At 43.7% G+C, this 17,402-nt stretch overlaps 1 protein-coding gene across 1 annotated transcript in view; it reads left to right on the forward strand.

The window, feature by feature from the left end:
* The first annotated feature begins 11,906 nt into the window (after positions 1 to 11,906).
* JPH3 (junctophilin 3) overlaps positions 11,907 to 17,402 on the forward strand; it is a 102,728-nt gene continuing 97,232 nt past the window's right edge. The window contains exon 1 of the mRNA XM_063438169.1: positions 11,907 to 12,660. Within this exon, the coding sequence (XP_063294239.1) occupies positions 12,279 to 12,660 (382 nt within the window). The 5' untranslated portion in view covers positions 11,907 to 12,278. The remainder of the gene's footprint in view (positions 12,661 to 17,402) is intronic.

A 17,402-nucleotide genomic window follows, 5' to 3' on the forward strand; every position in this document is an offset into this window, starting at 1 on the left:
ACTGGCCACAGTCTGCCATAAAAGCACTCTGCAGGTAACTGGTCACAGTCTGCCATCAAAGCACACTGCTGGTAACTGGCCACAGTCTGCCATAAAAGCACACTACTGGTAACTGGCCACAGTCTGCCATAAAAGCACACTACTGGTAACTGGCCACAGTCTGCCATAAAAGCACACTGCAGGTAACTGGCCACAGTCTGCCATAAAAGCACACTGCAGGTAACTGGCCACAGTCTGCCATAAAAGCACACTGCTGGTAACTGGCCACAGTCTGCCATAAAAGCACTCTGCAGGTAACTGGTCACAGTCTGCCATCAAAGCACACTGCTGGTAACTGGCCACAGTCTGCCATAAAAGCACACTACTGGTAACTGGCCACAGTCTGCCATAAAAGCACACTACTGGTAACTGGCCGCAGTCTGCCATAAAAGCACACTGCAGGTAACTGGTCACAGTCTGCCATAAAAGCACACTGCAGGTAACTGGCCACAGTCTGCCATAAAAGCACACTTCTGGTAACTGGCCACAGTCTGCCATAAAAGCACACTGCTGGTAACTGGCCACAGTCTGCCATAAAAGCACACTGCAGGTAACTGGCCACAGTCTGCCATAAAAGCACACTGCAGGTAACTGGCCACAGTCTGCCATAAAAGCACACTGCAGATAACTGGCCACAGTCTGCCATAAAAGCACACTGCAGGTAACTGGCCACAGTCTGCCATAAAAGCACACTACTGGTAACTGGCCACAGTCTGCCATAAAAGCACACTGCAGGTAACTGGCCACAGTCTGCCATAAAAGCACACTACTGGTAACTGGCCACAGTCTGCCATAAAAGCACACTACTGGTAACTGGCCACAGTCTGCCATAAAAGCACACTGCAGGTAACTGGCCACAGTCTGCCATAAAAGCACACTACTGGTAACTGGCTACAGTCTGCCATAAAAGCACACTGCAGGTAACTGGTCACAGTCTGCCATAAAAGCACACTGCAGGTAACTGGCCACAGTCTGCCATAAAAGCACTCTGCAGGTAACTGGTCACAGTCTGCCATAAAAGCACACTACTGGTAACTGGCCACAGTCTGCCATAAAAGCACACTGCTGGTAACTGGCCACAGTCTGCCATAAAAGCACTCTGCAGGTAACTGGTCACAGTCTGCCATAAAAGCACACTACTGGTAACTGGCCACAGTCTGCCATAAAAGCACACTACTGGTAACTGGTCACAGTCTGCCATAAAAGCACACTGCAGGTAACTGGCCACAGTCTGCCATAAAAGCACACTGCAGGTAACTGGCCACAGTCTGCCATAAAAGCACACTTCTGGTAACTGGCCACAGTCTGCCATAAAAGCACTCTGCAGGTAACTGGTCACAGTCTGCCATCAAAGCACACTGCAGGTAACTGGTCACAGTCTGCCATAAAAGCACACTGCAGGTAACTGGTCACAGTCTGCCATAAAAGCACACTGCAGGTAACTGGCCACAGTCTGCCATAAAAGCACACTACTGGTAACTGGCCACAGTCTGCCATAAAAGCACACTACTGGTAACTGGCCACAGTCTGCCATAAAAGCACACTGCAGGTAACTGGTCACAGTCTGCCATAAAAGCACACTGCAGGTAACTGGCCACAGTCTGCCATAAAAGCACACTTCTGGTAACTGGCCACAGTCTGCCATAAAAGCACACTGCTGGTAACTGGCCACAGTCTGCCATAAAAGCACACTGCAGGTAACTGGCCACAGTCTGCCATAAAAGCACACTGCAGGTAACTGGCCACAGTCTGCCATAAAAGCACACTGCAGATAACTGGCCACAGTCTGCCATAAAAGCACACTGCAGGTAACTGGCCACAGTCTGCCATAAAAGCACACTACTGGTAACTGGCCACAGTCTGCCATAAAAGCACACTGCAGGTAACTGGCCACAGTCTGCCATAAAAGCACACTACTGGTAACTGGCCACAGTCTGCCATAAAAGCACACTACTGGTAACTGGCCACAGTCTGCCATAAAAGCACACTGCAGGTAACTGGCCACAGTCTGCCATAAAAGCACACTGCAGGTAACTGGCCACAGTCTGCCATAAAAGCACACTGCTGGTAACTGGCCACAGTCTGCCATAAAAGCACACTGCAGGTAACTGGCCACAGTCTGCCATAAAAGCACACTGCTGGTAGTTTGTCACTCTGCCATAACAGTAAATAGCAGGTATTGGTCATGTCTTCCGTAGCAGGACACTGCAGGTAATGGGTCTGCATTTACAGCACACAATGTAGGTAATCCGTATTTTAGGCTTTGATGTCTAACCGTTACAATAATGACCAGGCTGCAGTATGTTAATCATGGATCAAACGCAGCCTGAACCTGGACCTGGTACCAACAAAATAAGCAAATGAGAATGTTTGTGTAGGGTCATTATTAAAATTTTAGCCTAGGTGTTGCTCAAATAAAATCTCCAGCTAATGTATAGATTAAATGACTTCATATTCTACAAATATGACTGCTGAAAGTACATAGGGAGATACATTGCTTTACTTATTACTAAAGGTATCCGGGTTGCAGGGCACAAATATCACTGTCCCATTGGATCTGTTATTGGTAGAAAGCATGACATGGCAATGGGTGTGTTATATTTGTCCTCAATCGAACTTGCTTTAACATACTTCCATTATTATTCACACCTCCCATACTTCCATTATAATTCACACCTCCCATACTTCTATTATTATTCACACCTCCCATACTTCCATTATTATTCACACCTCCCATACTTCTATTATTCACACCTCCCATACTTCTATTATTATTCACACCTCCCATACTTCCATTATTATTCACACCTCCCATACTTCCATTATTATTCACACCTCCCATACTTCCAATATTATTCACACCTCCCATACTTCCATTATTATTCACACCTCCCATACTTCCAATATTATTCACACCAACCATACTTCCATTATTATTCACACCACCCATACTTCCAATATTATTTACACCACCCATACTTCCATTATTATTTACACCACCCATACTTCCATTATTATTCACACCTCCCATACTTCCAATATTATTCACACCACCCATACTTCCATTATTATTCACACCTCCCATACTTCCATTATTATTCACACCTCCCATACTTCCAATATTATTCACACCTCCCATACTTCCATTATTATTCACACCTCCCATACTCCCATTATTATTCACACCTCCCATACTTCCAATATTATTCACACCTCCCATACTTCCATTATTATTCACACCTCCCATACTCCCATTATTATTCACACCTCCCATACTTCCAATATTATTCACACCTCCCATACTTCCATTATTATTCACACCATCCATACTTCCATTATTATTCACACCTCCCATACTTCCATTATTATTCACACCATCCATATTCAGGCAAAACAAGCTTATTTCAAAAATTCTTCAACTCTGATAACGTCTGAATTTGGCAAGTTTTTCCTGGAATGAACTCTGTCAGAGTTAGTAAATAACTGTTATTTATTAACGTGAGAACTCAAAGCAAATTTCAAAGTTTAGACAAGGGACTAAACCTGAATCATAACTTTAACTTCAGCTATTTTGTCCTTAAAATTAAAATCACTTTTTATTCATCCTGAAGTCTAACTTTAGTGTGTGTGTGTGTGTGTGTGTGTGAGAGTGTATGTGTGTGTGAATGAGTGTGAGTATGTGTGTGTGAGAGAGAGTGTATGTGTGTGTGTGTGTGTGTGTGTGAATGAGTGTGAGTATGTGTGTGTGAGAGAGAGTGTATGTGTGTGTGTGAGAGTGTGTGTGTGTGTGTGAATGAGTGTAAGTGTGTGTGTGTGAGAGAGAGTGTGTGTGTGTGAGAGTGTGTGAATGAGTGTGAGTATGTGTGTGTGTGAGAGTGTATGTGTGTGTGTGTGTGTGAGTGTATGTGAGTGTGTGTGTGTTGACCTCTGCATGACTTTCAGCTCTTGATTTGTACTTCACCTTAATTAAATAAACAAATATAGTATTTACATGAAATTATAGTATTTTTTTAAACTCTAAATGTTTTGTTTAGAATGTACTCTTTCTTCTAGAAGAGGCTGGTGGCTCCGCCTACTAGGAGCTCTGGAAAATTCTCTTCTCTGACTGGCTGATTTCTGCTGTTCTGCTTTGCTGCTGAATACATATCGGTTGAGCACAGTGTCTGGGATTGTGATACCATTCAACGCTAACGAGTTAAATGCTTTGTTGAAAGATTCTAAGTTCAGAGCATTCTATATACAATTACTACCTTGCGGAGTCGCTGTTTACTATTGTCACTGAAGTGTCCCTGTCAAAAGATCTCTCATAGAATGCTTGAAAAAATGTCGCCAACCCACAACAGAGAGGTTATGATAGTTATTATAGCATTGCTTTTGTTTGTAGCATGTAACAGTGCGTCATCTGCTGTAGAATAGTTGCATTGATGGGGCAAGGAACTAAAAGAGAATTCATCAGCAAAAAAAAAATGGATACTTATTGACCTGTTTCACTTTATTATAATATATGTAATAGTAGACATAGCTTTTTAGAACAAAGACAATTTAAAAAAACTTAATTATTTCACGTCATTGGTCCCTACCGCTCGCAACCACTAGATCAGATAGATTAACCCTTTGGTTAGCCTGTTGCTTGCTGCCTGTCTGGTCTCCTTATCGATGAAGTGGTTAAATAACGAGTGCCGTTACAAGTCCATCAATTTTTGATTGCTTTTATTCCAATGAATTATCTACTATTTCCCGTGAAAGAACCAATGAATATTTAAAATACCCAATTTACGGCAGAAATACGTCAATCCCTGCTTGTTTTGCTACGCGCTCAATATTGCGGCTGACCCCGTCACGTTACCTATTTATTGCTCTGATATTTAATATATACGTCGGGGCACTGTGGTATCTTGTATGCAAGAGTAGTGATTGTACAATAAAATTATTTCAAATATGCATTTCGAACTACCTGCTTATTTATTAATATACCTTTATCTGTACATTCACCTAACATACTATACGTACAGATCTTTCTCAATATATACAGCATTTTCCTCTTGACATACCTTCTGTTTCTGACAATATTGCCAAGTGGTATTTATATTCTCCAGTACGTGTGTGTGTTTGTGTATGTAATATATTAAAAGGTGTTTGTGTGGGTGATCGTGTGCCTGTATGTGATATATACAAATATTTTTAGGTGTCTGATTACATGCCAACTCCCTATATAAGGGTGGCAAAACCTTGCAGAAAACTGTTTTGGCTTGAAGATAATATAATGAATTGTATGTAGTGGTCTTTAACCCCTTAAGGACCAAACTTCTGGAATAAAAGGGAATCATGACATGTCACACACGTCATGTGTCCTTAAGGGGTTAAGGACACTCAAAGAAGCAGAAACATGCATAATCCTTGCTACTTATGGTACAGGGCTCAAAATGTCCACATTCTGCCCTCACAGAGGGTACCATCGACCTTTCCTGAGAGGGCCTCAGTGCTGTTTGAGTGCAGCATCTTATTGTAACAGTAGAAATGCAGCTGATATCTGTTGCCATCAGAATTGTGGTTACACCATCCCATGGATCCTTATCCCCCTTCCTGATTCTCCCACCACAAGGCAGTGCGATTACCCGATTACCGTGCTTCATGGGGAAGTCGTTTTATTATTTCCTACTCCCAATAAGGCACAGACTTTGCGAGATTACTCATCACCGTGAGTGTAGCAAACAAAATGTGACACCAGCATTTTAACGTGGTACTGTCACTTTCTTTGTTGTGTGTTTGTAGGGGGGAGTTTGCCTTGACTTTTTATTTTCCCCTTTCTTTTTTTTTAGAAGAAGTGATTACTTTTTCTTATATAGATCAAGATCTCTGGCAAAGGGCGGAGCTGAAACAAAATTCCATTAAAGTTGCTAAATTAATTTACCCACAATCTACCAGTCAAACAAATCAAACAGGAGGTACACCCAGATATTGAGATATGGCATTTAAAAAAAAGAAAAAGGATGATAAATCGACATAAAGGCAAGTGGCTAGGTGGGCAGTATAATCATTAAAGGGACACTATAGTCACCAAAACAACTTTAGCTTAATGAAGCCGTTTTGGTGTATAGATCATGGCCCTGCAATCTCTCTGCTCAATTTTCTACCAGTTACAAGTTAATTCACTTTGTTTAAACAGCCCTAGTCACGCCTCCCTAAACACTTCCTGTAATGAGTCATCTATTGTTTATATTTCCTTTATTGTAAATTCGGTTTAATTCAGAATTTCTTATCTTCTGCTCTGTTAATAGCTTGCTAAACCCTGCAGAAGCCTCCTGTATATAATTCAACTTCAAATTACAGAGCAGGAGATAAAACCTTTTAAAGTAAATTACATCTGATTGAAAATGAAACCACATTTTGTTTTCATGCAGGCTGTGTCAGTCACAGCCAGGGGAGGTGTGGCTAAGGCTGCGGAAACAGAAACAAAACTGATTTAACTCCTTTATAGGCAGAGAATTGAACAGTGAGACTTCAGAGGCATGATCTATACAACAAAACTGCTTCATTAAACTAAAGATTTTTTGGTGGCTATAGTGTCCCTTTTAAGTGAATCTGTCACTTTTCGGAGGCGTGGGAGCCTCCATAGATCATGTCTCTCGAAGGACGAGATGATGCCAGAATCCAAGTGACGGCTGCTGGAATTGGACAAAGGTTTGATGATGAAGCTCTCCATTTTTTGTCATCCTCCGGCTTGCCTATAAGACAAAGTAGTCTCTATTTTGTCCTATGGTATCTTTGGACTACATTGGAACTTCAACGTAATTTCAACGCGGTCAGTATTTCATGGGGATTATAACTCAGAAGTGACAGACCCACTTTAAGATACAAGAGCCATAAGGAATAGGAAACTGAAAAACAAAATTAGAAAAATAAAATGCTTTAAAGCTCTTTGTAGTGTGTAGAAATCGAACCGACCTCATCCAATGAATCTACCATTCAGGGATCACTTTTCGGTAATGCTAGGCTTGGAAAAATAGTACCTAGAGTAGAACCTTTAGCATAAAATGTGAAATTTATGTTCTACACCCAAATTGGAAAAAAATATAATATTCACTACTAGACTATCTTGACTTCAAATTTTAAATTCACAACAATTTAAATGTTGGTATTGTAGGGGGTAAAATTCAGACAGTGTTATACAGTGTTAAAGGAACACTATAGTGTCACGAATACAAATGTGTATTGTTGACACTATAGGACTTAACAGGCCCCCTGGCCCCCGCTTACCTCTGATTAAAAAGTTGATTTACTCACCTATTTTTAGCACCGCACATTGCGGCTGGCTCCACCCACACAAATTTGATGATCTCAGCCAATCCATTGGGAGGATATTGCGCATGCATGGCAAAAGGCAGTGCTGCACCAATCAGCATCTCCTCATAGAGATGCATTGACTCCCTACATCTCTATGGGGAAGGTTCAGCATCTCCATGCAGAGCGTGGAGATGCTGAATGTCAGTGCTGCACATCCAGGAAGCACCTCTAGTAGCCGTCTGAGTGACTGCCACTGGAGGTGTCCCTACGCAGTAATGTAAGCACTGCCTTTTATCTTAAAATGCCTGCAGAGACATACTATACTCATTGTATAGTGTCCCTTAAAGTATTGTGGAAAAAAGAGTTACTCAAAGCACCATATCACTCAATTGACAAATTACCTTACTTAAAGCGGTTATGTGCCCGGACGTTTGCTATAAAAACACTGCACATACAAAGATTACCCCCTGATGCAACTTCACCTCCAACAGCATCATTGGGTGTCATTAGACAGCCTAGAAGAAGAGTTCGGGTGGCTAATGTTAAATCCTAGCAAAACTGTCATCTGACCACAGCACGCATACCATGCTGGCACCAGACGGCCCATGGTGGCAGGGCTCTCCCCCCTCAGTGCAGTATTTATCCCTATGCTTCTCCAGCATTTTGTGATCATTCCATTGCCGACTCTGCGTTTTGTGATTATCCCCAAACTTACCCCTAGATAGTAATGCTTTCCTCTCTATCTCCCCTCCATATTAATCCGAATTTCTCCATTGATATCTATGGTTTCATGTCTGGTTGAAGCAGTCGGCTGAGCTCTCTCCCTTTACCTGTTCTCACTGTGATTGCTGATTTTACAATGTGTGCAGACAGCACTTACGCTTCCTGCCTTCTGTAGCGGATGGTATTCTATCAGCAAAGTGGCAAAGACTACAATCATGGCGTGTGGGAATCATTTGGGGGCACCTGTGCAGCGCTCACAATGCAGGTGATGTTTGCAGCGTCAAGCTATTTGTAGACCTTGCTGGTAGCGTAGGCCTTAGGGTAAAACTTGAGATCCCTAATTGTAGTATTTACTAACCAGTATTGTAACACTCTATGGGGTTTGGACTGTACATACAAAATGGAACAATGACAGTGGTGGTGTAGGCAAAAAAGCAAAATAGATGTATTAATCAGGGGATCTATAATTTCTTTTCATAGTGAACCTTCAATGGCAGCCTCCTTTCTATACACATTTTTTTTAAAAAAACTTCTATAATCTTTATCTACAAATTGTGTCATAGTAAAATTTGACGTAAACATATGTATGCTTCTATACGTGACACACATCTACCTGCTTTATCAAATCGTTGTTGTTTCTGTAACTATATGCGAATCTGTCTGTATCGGAAATTGTATTCAAATAACATGAGATGGAAAATATAAATGCGGGGAGGAATGTAAAAACGGAACCAAAAGTGGAATTTCTTTCACTACCATGAAATTTGCTGTCTTTTGGTCTGTTTACACTGTGAAGTTGGACTGACATCAGGTTTATATGCTCTCCATTTCCGGTTAGCAGTCAGTGATGTTGGTTTGCTCCAATCAATCTTGAACAGACAGTAATATTTTAAACTTTTTTAAGGGTTTTCTGAAATGTTGTTTAATGCGGGGTCTCATTGTTGATAGATACATCCATAAACGGGCGGTGTGGTTAGGGAAGTGGAGGTGTTGGGAATGAAAAAGGGATCTAGAAGGATAAAATTAGGCAATATAAGGGGCAGAGGGAGGGAACACTCTTGTAAGAGACAATAATTTACTTTTCATCTGAAAGTTGAGTGGTTTTCTGCTGTTCTAATATAGCATGGCTCCCAGATGTCCCGCTTTTAGGGTTCTGTCCCACTGTCCTGATTTAGTTCACTGGTGTCCCGCAACTGGGATTACCAGGGAACTGTCGTGGGCAGCACATCACATGCGTATCATTAGTTGCCTCACTGGTGACGCCCATTTGAAGGGCCCACGAGCTGTCCCGGTTACATACCTCCTAATGTTGGGAGGTAAAATAAATAGAGGGAGACTGCTTTTAGATCTGTGCTCCTATCTAGAGGAATTGTGTAAAAGCTGTATAAAGACAAATTGAAACGCTTTCATAGATTTGGGTTTTGATGCGTTCCATAAAAGGTCTGGAGACTGGGGGAAATAACAGAACTGGATAAATCCGGGACCCGGAATGTCTTAGAATGACTCAGTCAAAGCCCAGACAACAATCTGATTTTTAGGTTCTGTAGATAGAACCAAATTGCCCATCTAACCATACTGGATTACCATTGATAATGGTCACAAATTGCAGGATCCAGATGTGCAAAGCTAGTCGAAATTAATCCTCGAAAAAGCATTCAAGTGCTAATTGGGGCCAAAGGTGGTCAACCAAATAATGACCCAAAGGGGGATAAAATGGATCCAACCAACAAACGTTTGTTTTTCAGTTCTTTATTTTCAAAAGACAATGAGGATAACACAGCAAACAAGGCAATCAATAATAGAAAATAAAAACATTGCCCAAAAGGTTGACTGCACAAAAACCTGTGCAAAACATACTGACGTCACACTGTACAGCATCATATTATACAATATAATTAAAAATACAGTGTGAAACCATCTCCACACAAATTAAATGGAGGGGAATATATAGGAAAGCAAATAAGTATGGAATGGAAGTATAAGAGGAGACAAGGAGGAGGGATGGAGCTGTAAACCAGATGGATAAGTCCAGTACTAGTTTGTATGTTTATTCCAAGGGTCGACACCTTATGATGTAGGGATAGCAGTAAGTTTATCAATCAGTGTGTCATCTTTAATCTTCAGAGTAACTTTAGCCAAACTGGGGGGTATTTTGTGTGGCCAGTACTTCACAAGCCAGAACAATTTAAACAAATCGTTTATTTTCATAAGATTTAAGGGAGTCGATGGATTTGGAAAGCCGATAACGCCAATGGTCTAGAGCAGTGATACCCAAAATGTAGATCCCCCAAATCATTTAAAACTACAACTTCCATGATGCGTTGTCATTCGAACTGCATTCTAAAGGCATGCAAAGCATCTTGGAAGTTGTAGTTCTACAACATCTGGAGGTCTAGCTTTTCAGCACCTCTGGTCCAGAGGGAGGAGACAGGAGAGAACATTTTCACTTTATCAATGGACACTAGCCTAACATAAGGTGACATGGTGGCAAATCAGCCACATATGGATAAATGTGCCCATCTGTCCGCAGTCTCCAACAAAACTCAAATCATGGAGGAGAGCAGGTGGAACATGTCCCCAAAGCATAGTGTGAATCTCATGTTCTCGAAGGATAACACAAACTGAGGATTTTGCATTATGTTCCACATGTCTAACCAATCCTCATTGGAGACCTCTCCACCGAGCTCGAATTCCTTTTTATCCACAGGAAGATTCTTCCAGTCAATGGAAGGAGTTAAAGTAGAATGAAGTGTGGAATTCAAACCATTAACATAAGATTCCTTCAGAAGGATTCAAAGGACATAAGATTGCAGGATGTAGCCGAGACTATTGACACTGTTTGGCATAACTACGTCAAAAGGACCCAAAGAAACCTTGTTTGTTACTGTGTCAAAGGAGACGTCTTCAAAAAGGGTCCCTAGTCTCCGCAAGCCAACAGCCTTCAAACGGGTAAAGTGAAAGGGAGTAATGCCAGGGAGAAAGTCCCCATTTCTTAAAAAAGGAGACATAAAAGTAGTACATTTAAAATTGAGGTTAGATGGGCAATGCCAGATGATATTAACGGGATAGAAAGCTGATGTTGTCTGCTTTTTGTATGTCATGCAAATCAAGCCAGTATAAATCATATAAAATCAATGTACATTTCAGGTTGTAATACTGTAAAATGTGGAAATATCTGAGGAGCATAAAAAGACAATATAATCTATCTGTTTGTCTGTCTCTGTCTGTCTGTCTATCTAATCTCTGTATCTGTATTTCTATCAGTGTGTCCAGCAATCTCTGTCTCTGTAGTCAGTGTATCTATGTAGGTGTCTGTGTTACAGTGTATCTGTATGTATCTCTATTTAATCTGACTATCCCATCCCCAGCTGACAGCAGTGCTGTGTTGGGATCCCAGGCTGATCACTGCTGGTCCCTGTCTCTCTATTAAACCCCTCCCCAGTGCTGACATTGAAAAGCATTGCACTAAATGCTAACCCTATGGCCTGCCTGTCTGAGATTAGCCTCTGTCTCCAAGGAACTGCTGGGAAGCTGTGCTCTGGCTGTCTCTATGTTACGCAGTTCCTGTCCCTTTAAATCCACGCAGAGGGAGAGGCAGGGGGAGTGGGAGCTCTCCTCCTCCTAATACAGAGACTGGATTAAAACACCTTGCTGGAGAGGAGAGAGAGGGAGCTGCCAGCCTTGGGGGAACCATCTCACCCACAGTGGGGGCCAGGCAGGGGCCAAGGAGACATTTTAGCCAATGCAGAGAGCAGGGAGTGGATGCTGGGGAGTGTGAGTGACTGATTGAGTGAGGCAGGGATAGGCAGCTGCATTGCTGTGTCCCCCCCCACCTCACCTGATACTCTCTCTCCCCCCCCCCCCCACCTCTCCTGATACCCTCCCCTTCCCTCCCCCCACTATGCTGGGGTGCGTGGGGTCCCACTCAGGACGGATTGGGGGGCTGTTGCCCCTATTCTGATGAGAAGGGGGGCTGCTAGATCCATAGAGAGGTGGAGCTGAGTGCTCACTGCAGAAGCTGCTGGCTAGGGGCAGTCCACGCGGGATCGTGGGGTCTCCTGTGATCAGGACCTGCTCAGGATGCAGAAGCTGAGGCTGAATTTGACTTGATCCCAGGGCCCCCCTTTCTGCTCCCCCCCCACCCCTTTCCATCCCTGGTGGTCCCCCATCCTGTGCCCCCCGCTCCCACTCACCCTCTCGGTCTCGCGTGGATTGGCAGCCCAGTTACATGCATGTCCAGTGGGGGAAGGTTTAATTTTGATGATGGGGGCTCTTACTGCGGAGGCTGGCAGGATGGCAAGGCTCACGGGCACGGCATCTGCACGGGTCCCAAGGGCCAGGGCGAGTACTCGGGCTCCTGGAGTCACGGATTCGAGGTCCTGGGCGTCTACACCTGGCCGAGTGGCAACACCTACCAGGGCACCTGGGCACAGGGCAAGCGGCATGGCATCGGCATGGAGAGCAAGGGCAAGTGGGTGTACCGGGGCGAGTGGACCAACGGCTTCAAAGGGCGATATGGGGTCCGGGAGTGCACGGGCAACGGGGCCAAGTACGAGGGCACCTGGACCAACGGGCTACAGGATGGATATGGCACCGAGACCTACTCTGATGGAGGTAAGAGACACGTGGGGGGCAATGCCAGCCAGGGAGGGGGGGGATGTGTGTATTTCCCCTGGGAGGTGGTAACTAAAATACATCACCTCTGGGATGGGGCAACTGGTATAGATCATCATTGGGTTGGGGTAACTAGTATTTGTCACCCCTGGAATGGGGTAACTAGTGTTTATCATCATTGGGATGGGGTAACTAGTATTTATGACCCCTGGGATGGGGTAACTAGTATTTATGACCCCTGGGATGGGGTAACTAGTATTTATGACCCCTGGGATGGGGTAACTAGTATTTATGACCCCTGGGATGGGGTAACTAGTGTATATCACCCCTGGGCTGGGGTAACTGGTGTATATCACTCCTGGAGTGGGGTAACTAGTGTATATCACTCGTGGAGTGGGGTAACTAGTGTATATCACTCCTGGAGTGGGGTAACTAGTGTATATCACTCCTGGAGTGGGGTAACTAGTGTATATCACTCCTGGAGTGGGGTAACTAGTCTATATCACTCCTGGAGTGGGGTAACTAGTGTATATCACTCCTGGAGTGGGGTAACTAGTGTATATCACTCCTAGAGTGGGGTAACTAGTGTATATCACTCCTAGAGTTTGGTAACTAGTGTATATCACTCCTAGAGTGGGGTAACTAGTGTATATCACTCCTGGGTTGGGGTAACTAGTGTATATCACTCCTGGGTTGGGGTAACTAGTGTATATCACTCCTGGGTTGGGGTAACTAGTGTATATCACTCCTGGGTTGGGGTAACTAGTGTATATCACTCCTGGGTTGGGGTAACTAGTGTATATCACTCCTGGGTTGGGGTAACTAGTGTATATCACTCCTGGGTTGGGGTAACTAGTGTATATCACTCCTGGGTTGGGGTAACTAGTGTATATCACTCCTGGGTTGGGGTAACTAGTGTATATCACTCCTGGGTTGGGGTAACTAGTGTATATCACTCCTGGGTTGGGGTAACTAGTGTATATCACTCCTGGGTTGGGGTAACTAGTGTATATCACTCCTGGGTTGGGGTAACTAGTGTATATCACTCCTGGGTTGGGGTAACTAGTGTATATCACTCCTGGGTTGGGGTAACTAGTGTATATCACTCCTGGGTTGGGGTAACTAGTGTATATCACTCCTGGGTTGGGGTAACTAGTGTATATCACTCCTGGGTTGGGGTAACTAGTGTATATCATCATTGGGATGGGGTAACTAGTATTTATCATCATTGGGATGGGGTAATTAGTACAAATCTCCTCTGGGAGGGGGTTACAATTGTATTTAATCCCTGGGATGAGGTAATTCATGTCACCCATAGGATGAGATACTTAGCATTGCCTTGCTCTTCCCCCTACCCTTCCTAGCCCAGTGCAATATATGAAAGAAAAACTTAAACTGCTGTAGAAACTCTTGGCAAATAGACCTGTCAATCAGTCCCCACGCCCTATTTGAAGTTTAAAAAAGCAGGCATTAGACTGTAGGCTCTTCAACCAAGCCATTCACCGGTCATCCTTGGCAGTTATTGAAGAAGGGTCCAGGGGGAGATGAAACCCGTGTGACAGGGGCATATAGCAACCAGTGGGGTATTATTTAACATGCAGGGTACCATTTGGTGCGGTAGGGCCCAGGACAGTGATGTTGGTAATGGAGTGCTGATGTAAGTGTTTAAATTTGTAAGAACAGTTTGCCCACCTCCTATTAGGGACAGAGGCCTAACAACCACACTGAGTGTTTATATGGTGTAGCTGATTACCAGCGAATTAATCAGAAATGCCCCAATGAGGGTAACTATTGAAGAAGAACACAGCCATTGAACGGAGTTCAGAGAGGAATTATTATTATTATTATTATAATTATACCACCATAGTCTGCAGCGCAGTACAATATGAGGATGTGAAGTAAGGTCTTTGGAAACATTCTTTCTCTCCTAGTTCCATGTTTGTGCTGTTCGTATAAGGCTGTATGTCTAGATTAAATGATTCATAGAACAGTCAGTCTGGGAATTTGGGGTAACCAGCAGGTACCTCTTCAGTAACGGTGAAACCATGTCAATCCCATGATCCACCACAACCATCCTTTAAAGAGCTAGGAATATACAACTCAAACACCTTTCACACATAGAACTATATCATCTGATTTAAACAAAGCCTGTACATTGAAGTCAAGTTTATGTTTGTTTTCCAAACAATAAATTGCCTACCTTGACTCCGATAACTGATTTGGATAACCCGTCCTTTCGTAGCCTGAATTTTGCTGTTTGATTTTCAGTTGATCAATATTAACTGTTTAGTGAATGGGGCCCTGAGCTCTTCCTCCCAAACTGTTTAATGACAGCACGGGTACCCTGAATCTGTATTGCTGACGCTGGGAACCCTTGTAGTCTCGTTCTTGGCTCATGAGAGGCCTAAAAGATTATTTAGATCTCTGCAGTTACACTTGTATTAATCTGTTAGACTGACACATCTAGCTGTGGCTATCTATGTATGTGCATCAGGGGAGTGATCTGAAACAGGTATGGCCAGTGGAAAGGAGATTTCACATACATTATGTGCCTGCGGAAATATGGTCAGCACAATACACAATCCCTGTGCAAACTGGGGGTAAAAAAATCTAATCTGTGTAATGTTAAAGGTCTGCATTGCCTCTGCCTTTCTGCTATACATTTTTATAATATGTGCTGATCAGATTCCGGCAATAACGGATTAAGTCACATGATCTTTATTAATCAGTGTACCTGGCAAATTGCAACATGTTTACTACAATCTCAAGATTTCTGTGCGGGATGGGGCAGATTCTCTGGCTCTCTGTGTGGCATGGGGCAGTTTCTCTGACTCTGCCCGAGGGATGGGGCAGATTCTCTGCATGGGATGGTGCAGATTCTCTGTCTCTCTGCGAGCGGGATGGGGCAGATTCTCTGCACGGAATGGTGCAGATTCTCTTGCTTTCTGTGCATGATGGGGCAGATTCTCTGTCTATATGTGCATGATGGTGCAGATTCTCTGGCTTTCTGTGCATGATGGTGCAGATTCTCTGGCTTTCTGTGCATGATGGGGCAGATTCTCTGTTTCTCTGTGCGGGATGGTGCAGATTCTCCGTCTCTCTGTGAGCGGGATGGTGCAGATTCTCTGTCTCTCTGTGCGCGGGGTGGGGCAGATTCTCTGCACGGAATGGTGCAGATTCTTTGGCTTTCTGTGCAGGATGGGGCAGATTCTCTGTTTCTCTGTGCAGGATGGGGCAGATTCTCTGTTTCTCTGTGCGGGATGGTGCAGATTCTCCGTCTCTCTGTGAGCGGGATGGTGCAGATTCTCTGTCTCTCTGTGCGCGGGGTGGGGCAGATTCTCTGCACGGAATGGTGCAGATTCTTTGGCTTTCTGTGCAGGATGGGGCAGATTCTCTGTGCAGCATTGGGCAGATTCTCTGCCTCTGCATGCGGGATGGGGCAGATTCTCTGCACAGGATGGGGCAGATTCTCTGGCTCTCTGTGCGGGATGGGCCAGATTCTCTGCGTGGGACAGGGCAGATTCTCTGGCGATGGGACATTCTCAGGGTAGATGGAATCTCTCATCATACAACATGGAGCTGATCCTTCATAGCTGACACTGATTTCATAACTTTACAATTGCACTTCCCAAGCTTGGGGTTTGTAATATTATAACTGAATATTCTGTTTATAAACAGGTGACTCAGAATTGACCAAAATGTATGCCCACCCAGTTGTCATAGAGCTGTAAACCTGCAATAAATTATGGGGCTAGCAGTTACACAATAGCTGGGGGTATACCTATTGGTCAAACCTACTTTAATTGTCATCTCTTGGACATCACACTGTGTAGCGTGTTGTTGGGGTGTTTAGTGCTCTCTGTTCTCTCCGTCATAGCTGAACATGGGAACTTGTTGCCCAGAGTTAACCTACGACCGAGACATCTTTAGATACTGCTTCCACCCCCACCCCCTATGAATTCCAAGAAATCGAATGCCAGGCTATGTGTAAAGACCGCTTTACCTGCTAAGATAGATTGATTAAACAAAATTATTAGGTTCCTATGTTTCCTCAAGGAATGCCTGAAGCTTGGAGAAGGAGTAGATTGATTTAACAGGAAATCACTGCAATCTCCGGGTTCAGCAGGTCTCTGTTCCTGATATTTTTTATTTTTTTTATTTTTTATTGTGGCATTTTTCGATAAAACGGGTAAATCTTAAATCAAGGCCCATTCTCCAGGATAATAGCCCTAACACACGGGTCCTGGGGCGTTTTTTCTTTATGACTCTGGGTAAGAAGGAGGTTGGAATCTTGTCTAAGAAGGCACCAATTCCAGCTGCAGCTCCTTCCGTGCCCCTACCTTTTCCGATTGACTCTGAATAGTTAATGCCACTTTGAGAGATTGGCGTCTGAAGACTGTAATAGTTTGTCATTTAAACAGCCAAACCCTGTGCCTTCTCAGTGCTACAATGGAAAAAGCTCCTGCATGGCCCTCTGGCTATCAAAGGGTTATATTTCTGCTGTGTTGCTCATGGGTTTTTAAAGCGTACGCGTTGGTTCTCCAGCCAGTATTGCTGATGCCGGAGGCTATTGATGCGCAAAATCTTTCGCAACCCTATGCATTCTTACATTGGCAGACCCGTGACTGACTGCTGTGCTGATAAACCTATAGCAGACTAAACGTTTCTGAGTCTTGATCAATACTTTATCCTGAGGTCTGTTTCCCCAGGAGAGGATCCTCTATTCATTCACGCTCCTCCTA

Source organism: Pelobates fuscus, chromosome 12 (assembly GCF_036172605.1).
Source record: "Pelobates fuscus isolate aPelFus1 chromosome 12, aPelFus1.pri, whole genome shotgun sequence".
Taxonomy (NCBI): Eukaryota; Metazoa; Chordata; class Amphibia; order Anura; family Pelobatidae; genus Pelobates; species Pelobates fuscus.